Source organism: Anomalospiza imberbis, chromosome 4, assembly GCF_031753505.1.
Source record: "Anomalospiza imberbis isolate Cuckoo-Finch-1a 21T00152 chromosome 4, ASM3175350v1, whole genome shotgun sequence".
Lineage (NCBI taxonomy): Eukaryota > Metazoa > Chordata > Aves > Passeriformes > Viduidae > Anomalospiza > Anomalospiza imberbis.
Genome location: NC_089684.1, coordinates 51978987 through 51998738, shown reverse-complemented (window position 1 = coordinate 51998738; position 19752 = coordinate 51978987). Strand labels below are relative to the sequence as shown.

The following is a 19752-nucleotide window of genomic DNA, read 5'->3' as shown; positions in this document are numbered from 1 at the left end:
AGTGCTAGCCCCATTCCAGCTCCCTGCATTTGCTAAACGACACCATCTAGTGACTTCCTACAGTCATAAAAGCCATTGCATGCTCATCCTTTTACTTTGTCCATGCCTTTTATTTCTAACTTCAAAGGTACAGATTGAGAATGTTCACTTATAATCTAGTAGCTTCCTACAGTTGGAAACACAGGAGTCAGCAATGCTCACATTTTGAAAAAACTGCAATGGGTGAGACGACAAAACATCCACATAGAACAGTGGTTAGAAATGACAGAACACAGCCTATGTTTCACAGACAAATTGCTGTAAGCTACACCCATAGTTAGGAGAATATAACTTAAAGAAAAACTAATTATGGAGCTTCTAACTGAACAAAAGAAAAGTATTACAAATTCAGGCAGTTAGTTAATCCTCAACCTAAATAAATATGTTATGACATGAAAATGCAGCCCAGGTGCCTGAACAACTTTTCTTTTACTCTGTTACACCATACAGGTACTAGTGGTAGTAATATACCTGAATTATTTGTAGTTTTACATTAAATTAATTTCTAGAGATCATCCAATCCACATATGCCAATGCTCTGCATGAGTATTTTAATATTTAATTTTAATTTTGCATGAAAATTTGGACATAATTCCTGGCAAGACTCCCAGAGCAGCCTGGAAGCCTGTCACAGCAGCAGAACTAGCTGAGCCTTCCTTCCAATTACCCCCAACCCCCACTGTGGAAGAACCCACTGCCCCAATTTCAATCACCAGCTTCATTTTCTGATTTCACTGCTCCTGGCTTGACACCATTTAATCACTTTATCCCACAACACCCTGCTGTAAGTTATTTGTTATAATATTCGATTCAAATATTTCTCCTAAACATAAATTGATATATAATTAAAACATATACTATTATAATCACATAATTTTATATAATAAAATAGTATAAAAACATAATAAAATTATTACTGTAACAGACACATGGGAAGACAACTGTCACTCTGTATGTCCAGAGTTCTGGGCCCTAAAGCACACCTAAAGCGAAGATTAATTTTGTGTTTCTTCACACACACTCCTGGAGCCTTTGGACCAAGAACCTCAGTTTGGAGAACTCCTATTTTACAGACTAAGGAAACAGAACACAGAGTTCCTTGTCCCATGTCCCCAAGGAAGCTTATGAAGAACCAGGGACTTGTACCAAGACCTTTGAAATTGCAGACAACTAAAAGTAAACCAAGGTTGCATTTCAGATGCAAGCTGAAAATTAGAAGGCAAAAAGGGCAGTCATAGCAAAGAAAGAACAAGAGAAAGGCACAATAGTACCACTATTCAGAAAATAAGATGAAGGAATCAAGCTATGAACTAAGGAAGTACCAAAGGGGTAGATAGTGGGTATCCAGCAGAAGAAACCTAAGGGAAAATTTCCAAACCTGAAGAAAGGAGCTCAAGACTGGCTAGCTGGAAAAGTGCCACCTTTCCTGGTTTTCTGGGGTGGTTTTTTTTGTTTTGGTTGGTTAGCTTTTTGTTTGGTTTGTTGAGGTTTTTTTACCTTGTTTGTTTTACATATTTTTATTAATTATGGCAAAAGCCAGGAACCTTCCTTGTTGTGAGTCTGAGCTAGTGGTCTGTGACTCATACCAACCAACCACCCAAACTGAGACAAAACACGAGAAATACAGCCACAAATTTGGAATGCTTTGTGTTTTTTGGACTGAAAAATTTTAGACAGTTAAAAGGAGAGATGAAGAGTCACTATTTACATTTTTTTCCACAAAGACAGAAGAAATTTCCAAAATGTGCCCTGCATGCATGAGCACCATGTTTAGTAAATTCTCTACATGGAGTGAGATATAGCATCTTCAGCACTTACACATTCCTTCTCAGTAGTTCAATGCATTTATGAGTTGCATTGGAACTCAAAAACCACCCTAGCACTGCATGCTATGACATGGGCAACATTTCAAGTACTACCTGATTTGAAGATATGTATTAAGCACATAAGCAGTGTGCCCAGCTCCTGGCAGTAGAAAGTATGTTGCTGCTCATTCATGTCCACTTTTAATTGCTTGGTAACAATATCTTCCAGTAGAATGCCAACCAGCTGCAGTAAGAATCTTGAAAGAAACACATATACAATCAATAGGAAAATTATCAATCTTTCAGAAAAAGATGAGGTTAGCCTATGAGACTTTGGTTTGAAAAATAAAGTTCTTGTCCATCCACCCTAAATAACATACTAAATTAAATGCTACATAACATTAAAACATAATGCCTTAGTGACAGACATCATGTCAACATCTGCTGCCATCTCTCCATGCTTTTTTTGCCTAAAGTTTGTCACTGTCCAAGGACATCAACATGGGAAGCCAACTAGACAAAGCTGAGTCTTAAAAAAAAAAAAAGAAAAAAAGAGCAGGACTAACTCAATAGATTTGAATCCCACTGCTGCCAAGTTTCTAATACAGAACCTGGACTTCCACTTAAAGAGATGTTTCATCATTCAGTCCCCACACAGAAAGGAAGGAAAGCAGTGAAGTTTCTGGACCTGATTTTCCCAAATGCAGGATTCACGCAATTTAACAGCTCTATTAGGTCCTTCACTTGCCTTGAGAAGAGGTACCAAAACAATTCTAAGTTCTGCTAAAATCTGCTCAACTTCTCCATCTCTGTCCATCCCAATATTCCTTCCTCCACACACACTTGTCCCATATCAACTTATTAACAGACTTGATTCCATTTAGACAGAAGTTTTATATGTGTTAAATACTGCCCAATGTACTTGTGATTTCTCAGAACTCTTTACCTTCCCCAGGTTACTCAAAAGACAGTGTACCTGGAAAATGTCTCTTCAGGTGGGTATTTCACCTGTTTGACCTCAGTGAGATCCTCTGGTGTGGACAGGTTATTTTCTCCACATCTCAGTCTGTTGATTGCTTGACATGAAATCAAGTATGGTGAGAAGGAAAGCTCTTGTATACGGGACAGAACGATGTCTTCTGTTGACTGTGAAATCAGAACTCTAAGGATAGCTAAAATTCCAGAAATCCACAGCTGGACAGTGCTCACAGAAGCCTAGCACGAACACAGAAATACAGAAGATTGAATACTTTTGAAGTTAAATGACACAACATAGAAAGGCATAAAAAATTAGCATTTTCATTAACTTTAAACTAAAATTAAATTAAATTAAAATTTAAAAATCAGACCCTTTTGAGAATGGAGCAAATCAGAAATAAATTTTAAGTTCAGATCTTACAAAATGCTATTCCTGTGGTAACTGTCAAGCTCATATTCACTGGTAAATATATTTTCAGCTATAAAAGCAGTACTATTACTTGTATAAGAAAAATGTCATTTACCTATTAAACTGCATTCTATTTTATTGTAACAGTACCTTCCTTTACATTCCTGATCTTCAACATACAAAATGAAGGAAAGTAATTCATAAGCAGAACACTCCTGTATCAAGTGCTCCCAGCTGGTAAATCACATTAGTTCTTGCCAATTTGTTCCCAAATTCTGCTGCTGGTACTTTAACATCACGTAGCAAATTACTAAAGAGAAACACATTCTCTTTTGTTTTGCATGAAAGATACCAGATTCTCTCTTCTTTGAGAACAGTAGCTTACCATTGTTTTAGGAGTAACAAACATACTCCTTAAAAGCATGTCCACAGGGCGAAGGGATGAAGGGGCCAAAATTTCAAACAAAGTGTTCAATACTCCCAAAGCATCATGGGAGTCTATATGCATCTGTGAAAGAAAAACACAAAACTAATTTCTTACTGTCCACTAAAGGTAACTTCAACACAAAATTTACACTCAGTGTTTTAAATATTTCTATAACAACCTGTAATAAAGCTGTTCTTTACAGTACAAAATTCAGAGTAATCAAAAGCTATAAAAGATAAATTTCATTGCAGACCTTCCTAGACATGAGTTTGAAGAACATGGACAAAAATCTGTCATAAGAAATCCAATGTGCATACCACATATACTTCATTTGGAGAAATAGGCCTTATTCAAAGAATGAGACCAGAAGACTTATTTTTCATAAAATTTAGAGACTTTTCTCCTCACTGCACATCCCACCAGGTTTATTTATAGACTGCAATGCTGGTCACGATTAAACTTAAGCAGGTAACTAGGAGAAAAGGAACCTAATCATCAGAAAAGTGAACAGCTACAGTGGTAGGACAGCCTACTTGAACAGTGTTTTAGATAAATTATAGAGCAATCAACTGCAAAAAGCAAAGGACTGGACTACAAATCTAGATGACCCTATCCTGCTTAAATAATTTGGAAGATGATCATGTGCAGTCACACAAAACAACAACAATTTCACTTTGTCAGCATTTTAGCTCTGCTCTAAAATTGTTGTCTGATCCTGCCCCCTCTCCCCAGCCATGAGATCTCCCAGGATTGGGGAACTGCCATCATGGAACAAAGAGTATCTAGGGCTAGAGCACCTCTGCTATGGAGACAAAGCTGGGAGAGCTGGGATTGTTCAGCCTGGAGAAGGCTCTTCCAGTACCTAAAGGGGCTACAAGAGAACTGGAAAGGGACTTCTTGCACAGGCAGGTAGTGATAGGACAAGGGGGAATGGCTTTACACTGAAAGAGGGGAGATTTATACTAGGAAGAAATTATTTACTGTGAAGGTGGTGGGGCACAGGAATAGGCTGCACAGAGAAGGGATGGCTGTCCCATTCCTGGAAGTGTTCAGGGTCAGGTTGGATGGGGCTTTGAGTAATCTGGTCTGGAATTAGACCCACTGTAGCCACAAAAAAATAAGTCTGACATTCTATGAACATAGGGCCCTCTTCACACCATTTAATAAATGTTCTGATATAATCATGTATCTAAGAGAAACAGAATGTCCTTCCTCTAGAGACAGTCTTAATTATATACTGCATATACTTCATGTATTTAAATATGAACTTCATCACTTCCACTTGCAGCAGTTGTTTTTTCCATATATGGCAACCACAATTTCAATATAATTTGTATTCATACAAAAAAAGGGAAAAATCAAATACTCAAAGCCACTATTGATACATACATTACAGTGATTATTTAAGGTGTTTATAGAATTAAAGCAATCATATAAGTACCTGTTGTTTTGCAAGCATTGGGAGAATGATGTCAGCTATTTGCCGAGACAATCTCTTCCATTTGTCTTCATTTTCTTTATGACACTGTTGCAATACCAAGATGAACATTTCTAGCACCTGAGGAAAAGTCAAAAAAAAAAAAAGTAAGTAAACACCCATACTAACAGAAAACATTCCAGTAATATCATAGCAAGGAAGAACATTAATTTCAACCACCTACCAAAAAGACAAGAAGGAAAAAAACCCCACATGAGAAACCCTTATTTTCAGGTTAAAAGCCTGTTCTTAGTTACAAGTTTTTTTTTGTGGTGGTTTTTAAAGAATTTTTCAGTTACTTTCATAAACTAGAAAAAAAAATTACTTTGTACTTTTTAAAATGGTATTTGCCAAAAGACTACACAAACAACTGGAAAAAGAATCATAAATCTAAATATCACACCATTTATTCAACAAAAAGGGGAGGAAAAAAGAGAGCAATTTTCTACATATATACTCTGTCTTGACTCTAGCTCCAATAAAGTTTAAATTTGGTCAAGGAAATAAAACAGATTTTTATGGGGCTCATATAAACTTTCATATAAAAGTTTTAAGTGACAACATAATGGAGCACACCAAGCAAAGAGCACTTCTGGTAGCTGGATGGGTTACAGGTTAGAGGGTTACAGAGACCACACTTTGAAGGACAGGCAGACAAGAGACACAGCAAGCAAAAATGTTAATATATGGACTGGGAAGGGGGACAAAAGAATCTGTTTCAGGAAAGTTAGAGCACTTGTAAAAGCAAATTCAGGTAGTTCAGATTAGGGAGAGGGAGATTCCCAGGTTATCTTCTTCCCAAAAGATTTTTTCAGGAGAGGAGATAGAAGCAATTCCAGGCTACAAATCTTAACTCTGGAGCTCCATGGGTGGCAGCTCCTGTTGTAACGGAAAAAAGCTGAAGGCTGCAGCTCTGGGAACCTCTCAAATGTCCAGGGAAACCACTGCAGACCATCCCAGCCAACAGAACAGCCCAGGGTTGGTTTATACGTATTGCACCAGCAGAACAGGGTAGAATAAGAACTACAAATGGGATGGTGTGGGAAGAGCAGTGCATGGGTGGTCTTTAATAGGTTAAGTGTGTCAGAAGGGGATCTGCCAGCAATTGCAGTACCTTATGTAACACAAAGTTATTCACTATTTCACATCATGTGTCTACAGAGTGTCATTTCATACAGTTATATTAGTCATTTTATGATTATAAAACTACAAATTCAAAAGAAAATGTGGATACACAAAATTACCCCAATCTGAACATGCAGTTCTAACAAATTATTTTGACAAGACGTACTGACTTTTTTCAGAAAATACAGTGCTTACATTAGCATACACTAGAACTGCATTTTCACATTATGAAAGAAAGGCAGATTAGGTTTGTTAAGCACCTAAGTAAGCAGTAAGATCCCATGTTGATCATGACACTTCTCTCAAAATTACATTTATGTTTTTCTTTAAAATAAAATGTATTGACAAAAGCCATTGTTACACTCCTACAAAGCAGAAACATGTTTTCCAAAGTCTGGGTCAAAGTAGTAAGTCATAACAAATACCTAATTACCAGTGTCATTACCTTGTTCAAGTAAGTGTTATTCAAGATATTGTTATAGTACAGCAATATCTAAATCATCTCCATGCAGCATTTTTCCTAAATTTAAACTTGTCTCCTTCTCCATTTTACTCCCATTCTTTTAAGTTTCTTCTCTTCCACCAACCTTCTGTTTATTCTGTCTGCAGCACAGCCAAGATCATGATCCTAACTGGAGCTTTTTCGTTTTTTGGCTCGACTAGGAAATTCTACAGATATGTTACTTGACCTGAAATACTAATTTGTAGTGCAGAACCTTTCCCATATCCTTAAAAATCTTCGCATACTCTCTATATAAGGAAAGATACCACACATAGTCCAGCTATTCCAGTTTTGTACAGAAAATCATTAATATTGCCTGAAGCACCTTCAGCAGTCATAGCAACATCATCCTTTCACAGACCACAAAGAGGGACCCTTCATCCTCCTCTCCTACCTGATGGTACTGGATAAGTCTCAGCAGCATTGACACCACAACCTCCTTCTGAGTTTCCAGTTCTTTTCCAGCATCAGCTTTATTTGTTCCTCTTAACACAAAGAGATCATGAACAATGGGTTGCAGAGCTGGTATTGCTGAAATAAGATGTATTTCTTTTAGTATGAGACAAATCACTTCTGAACAGTGATTTCTTGAACTAACAGTTCAGTTATTAAAAGTAAACTGGGTTCTAGTTCATTAAAAGTTTTACCCATACCTAAAAACTCACAAACCCCATATTTATCACGCATAATGATGGAAATTGTTTTACTTCTTTTAGAAAATTTCAATTATGGACACATTTGCCCGTTCTTACAGAGCTAAAAAAAAGATATTTTTATAAAGTATTTCTCTGCAGAATCACTGGGAAATATGAGAGAGATGCTTCTATTTAAAGGCTGAAAGTAGAAGGAAATGGAAGTGGACAAAAAATTAAAATCAAAGCCTTGCACATACTGCTAAGTTGTGAACTTATCACTGAATAAAGCTTCAAATAAAAGCTTTGTTGCAATCATGAGCAATGCAAAATGTGGGGCAGCAGTGTTAGTATGATATAATACATTTCCTGAAGGAATTAAGTGAGAAGTATGTCACGTCTTAAAAGTTAGTGTCTTCTGGAGCACTCAGCATGAAAATAGGTTTCTGTAGCTTCATAGTCAACACTGGATTTATTGCTGAACCATTACTAATAAGTGTTGATGCCTTTTTTCTTTCTTTCCTTTGTTTTTTTAAATAGTTTTTTTTTTTTTTTTTTTTTTTTTTTAGAATTACCATGTGTAACAGCTTTCCTCCCACTGGCCATGATACCATCACACAGCTGAATGATCTTGGGAATTCCAATTATTTGTTTGGAATGATATCGCTCATAAGACAGCAACACCAAGAAAAAGAAGATATTAGGAATAATTGCTTCAGACTCCCTGAAAACAAAACAAAAAATTCAAGTGTCAAGTTTGAGTTGTACAGCTTAGTTCAGTAAAACCCATCTTTTAACAAAGTTTTTTTTTGAAGAATATGTTGTTCTGGTTTCATACAGTAGTTCTGTAATTTTTGTGCCCTGTTCTGGACAATGGGTTTTTTCCCTAGGGATTTCTTTCAATCTTTGACCATTACAGTTATAATATTATAACATACTGTCTAATGCACATTAGATTATTTCTGTAGAAGATCCACAGAGCAAAAGAACAACTTTTCTCTTCATTAAAACTCAAGTGTTTTAAAAACTCATGAAAAACCAGGAAAAACTGACAGTAAAAATGTCACTGCCTTGCTTATGACCTATTAGGTCCTATGCAATGTGTACCAGGTGACCAGAGTACATATGGATTCACTCCGAATCCACAAGAGGAAGAAGCAGATCTCCCTTAAGCAATTGCATCTAGCAATGAAATGCTGATTTCTGGAAGCATAGCTTTGGCAGGAGGGCCCAAAGGAATGGGTTTACAATACCAAATGGAGAAACAAGACAACACAGTTGAAGATTATTATTATTTTCTGTTTTACTTCCTGACTTCTTCAGTCACATGGAACCTAAGATATCTGAAAGAGTTACCACTGGAATCAGAGAATAAACGAGCACACTGCCCAAAAGAGAACTCTCCCTTTCTCATAAGGCAGAAATAACCAGCAAATCTAATCTCTACTTGTGATATATCACTAATCTATTTTTCAGAACAAAACAGTTGCAAAACCCTCATTATTCAAAGGCTCTTTGTCAATTTCATACCTGAACTGTCCTACTTCAATATATTCAAACTGCTTTAGCACAAATCCAATAAACACCTAAAGAAAGAATAAAGTGTGCATCAGAACAGACATTAATTTCCATTTGAAACCATTTTGACAGTTATAGACAGGCACTGAAAATCATTTGCACTATGTTATGAAATGTTCCCTGTGCAGTTACAGAAGATGGAGAAACCTGTTGAAGCTTATTACAGCTTGCATGAACTTATGACATGTATAACCTGTAGTCAGTATATTTTTAAGTATAACTTCATCTTTCACTGATAAAATACAATATTTGAGGTATTACAGTCAAGAAGTTATGAATCAGCCAAAAATGGACAACAACACAGACTACTGTATTTGCCACTAGCTCCCCTCATTGCCATTAACATCAAACAGGTGTCAGCCATGATGCTCAATTTCAGTCATAAGGAAGTCCATACTCTCAGTATGGAAGAAGGTATTTCCATTTGTAAATGAAGTTTTATTTAATAAAACTGACTGTATTGTCCACATCATTTTATTCCTCAAGTCCATCTCATGGGCAGTTCTTAAATAGCTGTTGCAGAACTCAAAAAGTCATTTACACCAGAAAAAAAACCCCAGAAGTCTGAAGCTTTGTGGCTGAGGGGCGGGAAATTGAGTCTCAACCCTCCTTTAAGTCTTCACTTTTAGTACAATGAATGGACTACTGGAAATATTTTTGCTGCAGATGTTAATTGAGCCTGCTGGTGAGATCTGTATGACAATTTGCAAATGTGGAGAGGTACCAACCTGATCTGAATCCAGAAGACAGTAGTTAACTCGCAGCTGAACCAGTTGAGCAAGCAAGTCTAGAACTTGTCTCTGCAGCTGTACCGACGTTGTTGTTGTGTATTGTTTCAATGCTTTTATGACAAGGGGTTCAAATAAACGAATGTGATTGTGAATAGCATTCTGTAATAGAGAGATTTTAAAGTAATCTAACATCTGAACACATCTCTGATTCAAAGCCAAATTAGTTTTGAAAGGAGGAAAAATGTTTTAAATCTAAGGTACAGCTCTTTCAGGAGAACACAGATACAAGTACCTTATCAGCACGATGTTTTGCTGCACTGGAAATGCTAGTTTTCAGCTGTGTAGAAACTTTCTGCAGCACATCAAACCATCTGTTACAAAAAAAAAATACAAAAAACCCCACACACATTAAAACAAAATACAACAAATATACTGTCCCCTTAGATGCATTTTACTGTGCCAATGCCAACTTCTCTTAATCTACCTGACTGCTTCAAGAATCTTAATAGAAACAAAGGGCAGAGAATCTACAATACACTTTGATCAGAGAAAGATTTTCTACTCTTTGCTTAGTTATCCTTCTGCCTTTCCTTTAACACATTGACTATTTGCTGTATTTATAAATTAATAATACATTTTGAATACAAGCATTTAAAAGTACTATGCTTTTAAAAAACTTCAATTATATCCATTTTAATGACTTAATTTTGCTTTGGAAAACACATTAGTGATAACTGCATTCAGGATGTGCTCACCAAGTCAAGTTACTCTGCTTAAGTCTGTATTTTCAAGTTACACAGCATCCCAATGATCCTCACATTCATGCAAAACACTAAGAACAGACTCTAGTTCAAGTTAACATTATGATGTAAGGGAAGGAAGTTACCCTGAAGCATCGTGCTCCTGCTCAGCCTGAACCATGTTCCTTAGACTGGCATCAGCAAGGGCCTGTGTGAAGTGTGTGTAGGGTGCCATGAAGCAATAGTGGTACAGACCAGGCCTCAGATTGGAGGAACCCAAGCGCTGAGCTTTGCCTTGAGCCTTGCTGGGGTTTGAAGACAAGCCATCATACTGAGAAGCCAGATTTGTCCCAAACAAAGTTTTCAATAACTAGAGAAGAAAATTGGAAGAAAAAGAAGAAAAGTTAACGTTTCAGGAAAAAAAAAAACCCTGACTTGGTCTCTCACTGTAATTAATCTTTGAGGACTTAAATCTAAATATTTAATTGGAAGCCTGCAAGATATCCATCACTAAGGCAGTCAGTTCTTTGCTTTCTAGGGTTTTTTGATGCAGTTAACTAGTTAAAGAACACTTTTGCTAAGGCAGGAAACAAGCTTGTTTTCTGAACATTAGTTAAAATAGTTCTGTGAAATGGAAGCAGTTCAAGAGGAAACTAGTATCAAGTTACAGAGCAAGTAGTGAAAATGGAAGAAAATATGCTCTGTGCTCCACCTGGGCCAATGTTTCTACATACCACTTCCCTTAAAAGCATGGCCATTCTTAGCATCCATTTGACAGCCAACGGTCATCAGGACTAACACTCACAGAACACAATAAAAAATAACTCCTTACCTGCTGTACACACACTGTTGCCATTGTTGGCTCTCTGTTGAAACATGATTTTAGATATCCCAAAATTTCTTCTACACACTAGAAAAATCAGAAAAAACAAGTGCAGTAAATTGTGGTTTTTTTCATTATATTAAAATATTACAGTGAAAACTGCTCAGTAGCACAGGTTTTTGTACTAAGTACAACTACATTAATTTAAGGGAAATTAAGGAATTACATTAAGAAATAAAAATTCAACATCTTCCTCCTAATCTTAAAATACTAGAATGTCTAACACCACAGTTCAGAAGAAAAAATATCAAGACACAGGAGAGGAAGAAGGACAATAGGTCTTCTGACATTTTGTATATTTAAACTTATGAATACAGGGAATGACTGAAGGCAAATCATTTGGCTGGGAAGAAAAATTCCCACGTGAAATTTAAAAAGTAAAAAATTATTCCAGTTTTCAACAGCAGTAATTTAACCTGGAGAATTTGCTTTAGCACTTTATTCAATTTTGTGGAAGCACAACACTTCTAGGACTACTGCCCCTTGGAAGAGTAGCAATTTTGAAATCAGTGATATCTGCCTTCTCCCAGCAAGGACCACGGATACTGGACAAGTTAACTACAAAAGAAAAAACAAACAAGTCTTATACCTTTCCAATGTCCTGAAGAGTAGCAAGTTCCAAGATTTGAGAGAGAACATCTAGGGCAGACCGTAAGAAACATCCAAACTTCTCATTCGTGTTCTGGAGATCCAAAGTAACCTGTTCCCAGAAAATAAAACCACATTTTTCCTTAACAATTACTTGACAAGGAGATACAAATTGCTGGAAGAAGTGGGTATTTACATAAAATGATCTTTTGTATAAAATTTCACTGACAGCTTAGACTGCCTTATGCATTGCTGGAAAGGCAGGACTCCTTTTTGACTAAGAAAAGAAAAGGGATCGTCTTGCTTGAGGAAGGCCTAGGGCATTGACAAGCAATGGAGCTGAATGATGCATTTCTAATAAACACAGTAGGTGTAACAAGAACACAATCCTTGAAGTGTACATATCAGATAACCAACTCTCTAGGGAATGCATCTTCTGTCACCTGACCTAATGAGGAAAAAGCTTCCCCATCCTGGAATAAAGTGCAGAGAGAACAGACATGGGGATTTATTTGGGATTGCAAAGCCAGCAAAGAGTCATTTGTTACCAACAGTAATGACAGCAGAGAAACAAGAGGGTGATAGTGCCTATCATGGGTTGTTGTTTGGCCAGTTTTTGTTTTTACTGGTGGTAGTTGTGATCTTTCTTTAAATTCTTTTTTTGTGTGTATAAACTGTTTACACAGGTAAACAGCAGAGCCTGTTTAAAAGAAACAAAGTGATCATCCAACCCCATTGCAGTCCAATCAAACAATATCATGCAGTACCTTATAATTAGCATGGGTTGCTTTCAAGACATCATATAACTTCAGGTATGATGGAAGATGATAAAAGCTTCCTACTGAAGATGATTTACTTGTTGGAACAGGTCCTGTAGCATCAGTTTGCCTAGAAGCTTAAAAGAATATCATAGATTAGCACAATATGCCTTTTCTAGTCTGCTCATGACATGTACACAATATAATTTACCACATCTGCATTATTAAACAGTATGGCTTTTTTCAATCCACATGTATATTCCAAACTGCAGAAACAAACTGTGCACAACTAGAAAATGAACAGCACTCCAATGATCCAGCCTGCCGTGGTGAGAGAAATTAACCCAGAGGGCTTAATACTGAAATGCATGTACATTTTACAAAACAGAATTAACACATTTCCTTCATTCATTACTAATGAAAGAAAAGGTTTCAAGATTCATAATCTCATTTCCAAAAGCAATGTAAGTCACTCCTGCCAAAAGCTGGAAGTCAACTTTCAAATTTCTTTTAAGTAACATATGTGCAAGAATTATTTTAGTCAATAGCTGAGTAGATTCACAAAAAGTGAGGAAAAGGATTCAGCAGTGCTTTTGTTCTGAAAAGTACAGTTAATTTTCAGCTTACAGTTAAAAAAAAACAAAACAGTAAAGAAGCCCCCACCCACAGCTGCCTTTCCATCATTGCAGTACCCTGCCAGCCTCTTGAAATGAAACTCCAGGAAGGTTACTCAGTTTATTTCTTCTCTCTCTCTGCCATAACCACACAGTGTGGGGCAGGTAGATGGAAGGGTTAACAGAAGTGATGTGCCTACCTGGACTTGCTTCACCACTCTTTTTAGGGCTCATTGGCACAGATGCCTGCTCCACAGACTCTCTCTCTTTCCCCTTTCTCCGAATCGGACTTAGAGAAGGTGGGTTTGTGAGAGAAGGCAATGCTGCCTAGAATTAAAAGAAGCTTTATCAGTTTTGTAAGCAAATAGGTTTTTTCTTTTACAAAAATACAAGCATATTCTTATTTTGTTTAAACTCCCCTTCATTTGACAGTCAGTTAAACTGAAATGTTTCAGGTTCAGGACATGAATTTCCTGTGTGAAAAGGAAATAGTTTAATATATGCCCTACTTTATTTTCAACTTCAGCATAGGCCAATGAGTTGAAACTTTCAGCTTCAGCATAAGGCAATGAGATTAAATTAGAGCTTAATGACTACACTTCCTTTTGATTCCAAATAAAGGAGTGTCAAAATTATATTCAAACATTTTTAAAATATCAAGAAATTACTGATTTTAACAATACTGTCTTACAGTTTCTAAATCAGTCTCTAAATGCATATGCCTCAAAAATATCTCCAAAACCCTCAAACCTGGAAGTACCTCATATAAGCTGCTTCAGAAGTCAAAATATTTTACAGGATATTCAGAAGATAAGAGTTATTTTTAGCCCCAAAAGGAGCTCAGTGCTTTACAACCAGCCAACCAACCCAAAAGTCAACACATTTCCCAGAGTATGCAATCCAGTACTTCACATACTCTACATACTCCTCACTGAATTAATGTTTCAAGTGAAGTCAGCAGGAATAAAAGACTCAAAATTTAGGGTAATACTTTAAACACTGCAGACCTAAAGAAAAACCTGTTATGTGAAGAAAAATATGCACTTTTTTCATGGTACTTGCCTTACTACACAGAGTGGAGTCATTATCAAGGAATTAGATACTTATCTATATCAAGTCTAAAATGTGAAGAGGTCTATAGCACAACTATATTTAAGTCACATTTTAATTTTTAATATATACCTTTACTGCTGGACCAGGAGCAACATCATCCATCACATGTGCACAAATATTAATGACCTTCAGCAGATGAGAAAAGAGCTGTTCGACTAAAGTGACAAGAGCTCGATCTGACAGAGCTGGCCAGGGTTCCTCCTGCTTTGCAGCACCTTGGTTTGCATCCTCTTCAGCACTCCAGGGATTCTTTAAGCACTTGGGAGCACTTGCTGCAATTTCAGGAAATAGAAAACAAAACTTGGAATTAAGTAGCAGAAAATTCTGAAGGCAGCTATGGTTATTGCCTCTGTGTGAACAGAAGTTCAATTGGAATTTCAAAGCCAGGAGTAGCTGCAGAGTTAAAAACAAAACCAACAAAATCTGAGTTCTTTGTACCCAGCTTGTACTAAGTATGCCCTTTGGCAACTGGAGGAAATTTGCAACTTGGCTACCAAGAGGTAGTTTCTTTTCAAATCTCCTGGGTGCAAGTTCCTTCTTTATTTCTTCTGCTTAATCTTTTAAGTTTTTCATGCATACAATCAGAATGGAGTGAGATAGGGCCCTTCTAATCCTAACGGTAAAAATATTAGGACAATCCTACTTTTCTTGTCCTACCTTACCTGCAAGCAAGTTTCCAGTCAAAATCAAAGCATCCTGATGTGCTGAGAGGTCCAGTGGAAACCATGCTGATGACAGGAGGGACAGGACCAAGCCAGCCATACCAATGGTGCAGCCCTTTTGAGCTTCATCTGAAGAACTTGGCTGGGAAACACTGGAAGTTTAATTTTGGAATGTCATTACTTTTTTTCCTCTTTTTGGCAAATTAAAAGTCTTGAGAAAACCAACAGTCAAGCAGATGGCTTCTCTAATGAAATTAAATCTGTGCTACTGAAATACACATTTAACACTCAAATACAACTTCAAAAAGTAAATTGCAGCAGAGACCTGACAATACCCTGGTTTCTTTAAGAGCTATTACCGTCCTTTTAATAGCAAATATCAAGGCTATAGTGACATCTACTGATAAACTGAAGAATTCTGTATTTATTTGCTACCCACTACAGTCCTAAAATATCTTCAGTTAAGTCTTGTGCATATGCAAGGTTAGGATGGGAGACATTAGCTGTAGTATTGCAATGTAACAGGATAGTGCTTTAAAGTGACAAGAAATTAAACAATTGCATTCCATCAAATCTCTATATTTTTTGAGTGAACACTATCCAAAATGGCAGTTTTCTGCTGTATTCTCTATTTTCTTTGACAATAATTATAAGACCAGATTTTCCCATGGAAGTCAAGTTTAAGAAAGGGCGGGCAGAGATCACCAGAAGATGTTTGGCAGAATACTCTGTGAATTACACACATCATTTCAAAGCTGTAAGACCTATATACTCCCTTTGTTTCAGGAAAAGACCTTATGTAATCTCTAAATATAGGGAATCTGAAAATCTTTCAAAATAATTTTTAATTTGAAATAATTAAAATCTTCTAATATAGTTACTCTGGTCTAACACAACTACAGGAATTTCAGAAAATAAAACTGACACTAAGTAAAGCTATTATTTTGATAAAGCTCCAGAGGTAATTACAGTGCCTTCCTTTGGTTTTTGTAAAGTATTTTCACAGGCACCTGTTATTTATTTCACATACAGTCAGAAATCCAATACTTAATCCATGTTGAGCTGTACAGAGTTGGTATGCAGCAGTTCCAGTAACTTCTTAATCATAAGAACAACAATACTTAAGATATGAAGGAACTTTGGCAATATTCTCATGTTACTATCCATGTTATTATATTCTTATTATCCAGAACAATACATGTCCATATCATTCCACAAAAATAAAATTACAGTCCAAATTAGTATAAACATCGGCCAAAAATTTGTGAAGAAGGAATCAGATGAAAGGGCAAAGGCTATGTCTTTGGATTATTTCTAAATATTATACACATCTTTAAAACAACATTTTTAAGCCAGGTAGAAGAGAAGATAAATTGATTTTATTTTCCAGCTAAGTACTGTTCACATCATTTGTTACCACTGGACCACACTTTTTATACTACATATACCACAGTTAGGGCCAGCAAGGGAAGCAAGGGCCTGCTGACAAGAAAAGTATCTGAGAGATGCTTGTTTTTGTGGGTTTGGGTTTTGGTTTTAAAATAAGACAAAATTTCCCAACCTAACAGAGTAAGAGACACAATAACAGCAACAAAGAAAATCAACACAAATTATATTAGATGTATTTAAAAACTGAACAGCTCCACAGGTGCACATCTCCAGTAGCTACTTTTACTGCTTACATGGCACAGCAGTAATAATCAGAGGCAAAATCGAAGCTTTTAGTCTGCCACCTGTACATTTTCATCCTGAAGAAACTCTTCAGAACTTGTAAGTAATTTGGGACTATCATGTATTACCTATATTAACACTGAAGTCTTACAGATACCCAATTTGCTGTTCCCACTCAGTGTGCCAAATGAAACCAATTTAAATGCATCTGACAATATTATAGCAGCCAAGATGAACCAGCTTCCCTGACCCACCATTTTTCAATACAGACATGAAACCAAGATGAAAATTTTACTGTTCAAATTTTAAAGAGATACTACAAAATATAATATCCCAAAGATAAACATCCTTTCAAAAGCATGGAATACCTTCTCCTACATGACATTTCATAGATGCTGACTCTATCTGTCTTTCTATAAGAGCAGTTGCAGCCAATCCCTGTGACAGACACCATGGTTCCAGGGATGACAAATGCTGGCACTTAACACCTGACAACCTGAAGTTATAATTTTCTGTATTCTGTACAAAGGTCTTAAAGAACTGTTAAGATAAGCTTACCAGCATATACCTAAACCAGGACTTCAATGCCTAAGTAAACCCACTTCTGTTTCACAAATGTGACTTCCAGAAGCTTGATTAACAAAAGAGGGAACATACCCACAGTGCCATCCCACACTCCAGGTGCAGACTGGAAATGTTGTGGAGAGAAGGCACAAAGCTTCACAGCAGCCAAACTGAAAAGCAGACACCAAGAATCTAATTAGTTTCACCAGGAAAGAGTTAGCAACACAGTATCTTAAGAGTGAGAATTAAATCTATTTCTACTGCCATTGTCACAGTACAAAAGCCCCAAATACAGTCAGGAAATCATTAAAAAAAAAGCAAGCATGTAAAATAGGAAAAAGTCAGCCACCATAGCAAGAAAACTCAAAGCAACTCTATGTACAAAAATTCACATATAAGAAAACTCACCGTAAGTGCTCTTGTAGTGGATATTGTCAATGCATGGGAAACTGCTGCAATAACCCTTGAAAGGTTGTTTTCCATAGTGACATCTGTTGGACTTTGCAGTGTATTGTAACCTCTGTATGCTCTGAAATAAAAGCATTAACACCCACTAAAACATGTACTTAAAAACCCCCATCCCAATCAAAAATTATTAATTTTACTACTTAAATATTTAAGCTTAAATTACCATTATGTATTTCACAGACTGCTTGTAACACACAAAACCAGAGAACAGTCCAAATACCATCCTATATTGTAGTATTTTTGGGGTTGTATTAGTAAATGCTATTTAATTTATAAATAAAACCACTTTGTTAGTGAACAGAAATCAATTGTCAGTTCTAACTAGATACTTCAGAAATGACCACCAATTTAACTTTGCTGTTGTCTTTGCTGTTGGTCAAATGGATTCAACATTTTTGCATGCTCACAAAGTCTGGATTATTGCTGTAGAAACTCTATTTTCTATCCAGAATAACACTGGATCCACAAAGTTCTACTGCTTCCATACTATAGCATATATCTTAAGTTACAAGATCAAGACCATATACCAAAAGGCATATAATTAAAAACTTTTATGACAAACTGATAGAATCCAAAAACCCCTATAAATACATACAACTGATACTGTCGATAAGACAGAAAAAGTACAGCTGGCAGCAAAAATACAACAAGATCACACTATCAAAACTAGAATTTATTTTTAAATTATAAAGGGAGTACAGCCTTCTGCAACTATAATCATTCAACAGGATGTGGAGAGTTATAAACCTGATCAACATACCTGAAGAACAGTACAATTACATACATACAATTAGCTTGAAAAGCTGGACCTGGTTTTATAATTCAATGGGCAAGTAGGGTGACTTCAGGATGGAGAGAAGAAACTACCTCAAAACAAGGACTCCGTGTTTGAGCACATCACCACTAACTCTGAGTGTATTCTTTGAACATGAGTCAGTTTGTGTAGAGGTTAAACCTACTACAGGTGCTCCTACAGACTAGAAAAGGAATTCATAAGCACATGGATTAAATTACAGTCCTAGACATTGCAGAGTGAAATTTGGGTCTCCATTCCTTTTGAAGCATGGCCAGGCAGGTAACACACCTGGTGATAGTGCTCACTGCAAAGTGAGATGGGGGCTGTGTTTCATGCATGAGGAGTTTCAGGTAGACACTGCTTTGGTCTCGTGCTACTGCCACAATTGGGTCAGCCTGTCCTTGATCACAGTTATAAAACAGCTTTGGAACAAGCCTGAAAGAAAATTGAGTGTCAAAAAGAAAAATTATTATTCAGATATTATTTAACACCTAGTTTAAATACATTTAATATACACTTCAGCTAGCTACATATGTTAATTGCACATATCCATTGTAAATAGCTATTACCTAAATTTATTAAGCTGAATTAATCTTTATGTAACTGCTCTTCATTACAACCAAGGAGCTCAAGTCAGGACAAAGCAACTGCTCCAGACATAAAGTAATTTTAAAAAAAGTCTTTTTCTGGAGATACCTCCCCACACATACTACAACAAACACTTACATAGATTACTTCTCTCTTGCTGTTCCTTGATCTCCCCACATATTTTCCCCATAAGTATTTGTATCAACTAAAAACTCATTTTTACTGAAAAAATTTTACTATCTGATTTCTATGCAGCAAAACCGAAACATAAAATCAAATCCAGTCTTCCTGAAGAACAGTATTTTCAACTTACATAAAAGTGAAAAGCTATTTTACACATGTTTTTGTAATCTCAGTGAGGGTATTTCCAATGAATATCCTTACTGGATGTTTCAAGGGGTTTCTACAAGCTTGTAGCAGCTTTCTTGGGCAGGTTAAGTCTTTTCCAATCTTAACACAGCTCCTGTCACTAACTCAGCATGAAGATAGAAAAAACTTCAACTTGTTACCACTCAGTTAATAAAATAACTCAATTTCAGAATCAAATCCCTTAATAAAAACCACAAGCTCTATGATGAAACAGTTCATGACTCCTCTGCTGAGC

At 36.4% G+C, this 19752-nt stretch overlaps 1 protein-coding gene across 2 annotated transcripts in view; it reads right to left on the bottom strand.

The window, feature by feature from the left end:
- HTT (huntingtin) overlaps positions 1–19752 on the bottom strand; it is a 79075-nt gene that overhangs the window by 29025 nt on the left and 30298 nt on the right. For both annotated transcript variants that reach the window (XM_068188551.1, XM_068188552.1), the window contains 19 exons: positions 18849–18995; positions 17705–17825; positions 17390–17466; positions 15062–15213; positions 14469–14671; positions 13487–13613; positions 12682–12809; positions 11916–12026; positions 11276–11353; positions 10590–10813; positions 9996–10074; positions 9701–9862; positions 8925–8980; positions 7970–8118; positions 7157–7293; positions 5100–5216; positions 3617–3739; positions 2821–3059; positions 1959–2101 (listed from right to left, as the gene is read on the bottom strand). In XM_068188551.1, the coding sequence (XP_068044652.1) occupies positions 1959–2101; positions 2821–3059; positions 3617–3739; positions 5100–5216; positions 7157–7293; positions 7970–8118; positions 8925–8980; positions 9701–9862; positions 9996–10074; positions 10590–10813; positions 11276–11353; positions 11916–12026; positions 12682–12809; positions 13487–13613; positions 14469–14671; positions 15062–15213; positions 17390–17466; positions 17705–17825; positions 18849–18995 (2573 nt within the window). The remainder of the gene's footprint in view (positions 1–1958; positions 2102–2820; positions 3060–3616; positions 3740–5099; positions 5217–7156; positions 7294–7969; positions 8119–8924; positions 8981–9700; positions 9863–9995; positions 10075–10589; positions 10814–11275; positions 11354–11915; positions 12027–12681; positions 12810–13486; positions 13614–14468; positions 14672–15061; positions 15214–17389; positions 17467–17704; positions 17826–18848; positions 18996–19752) is intronic.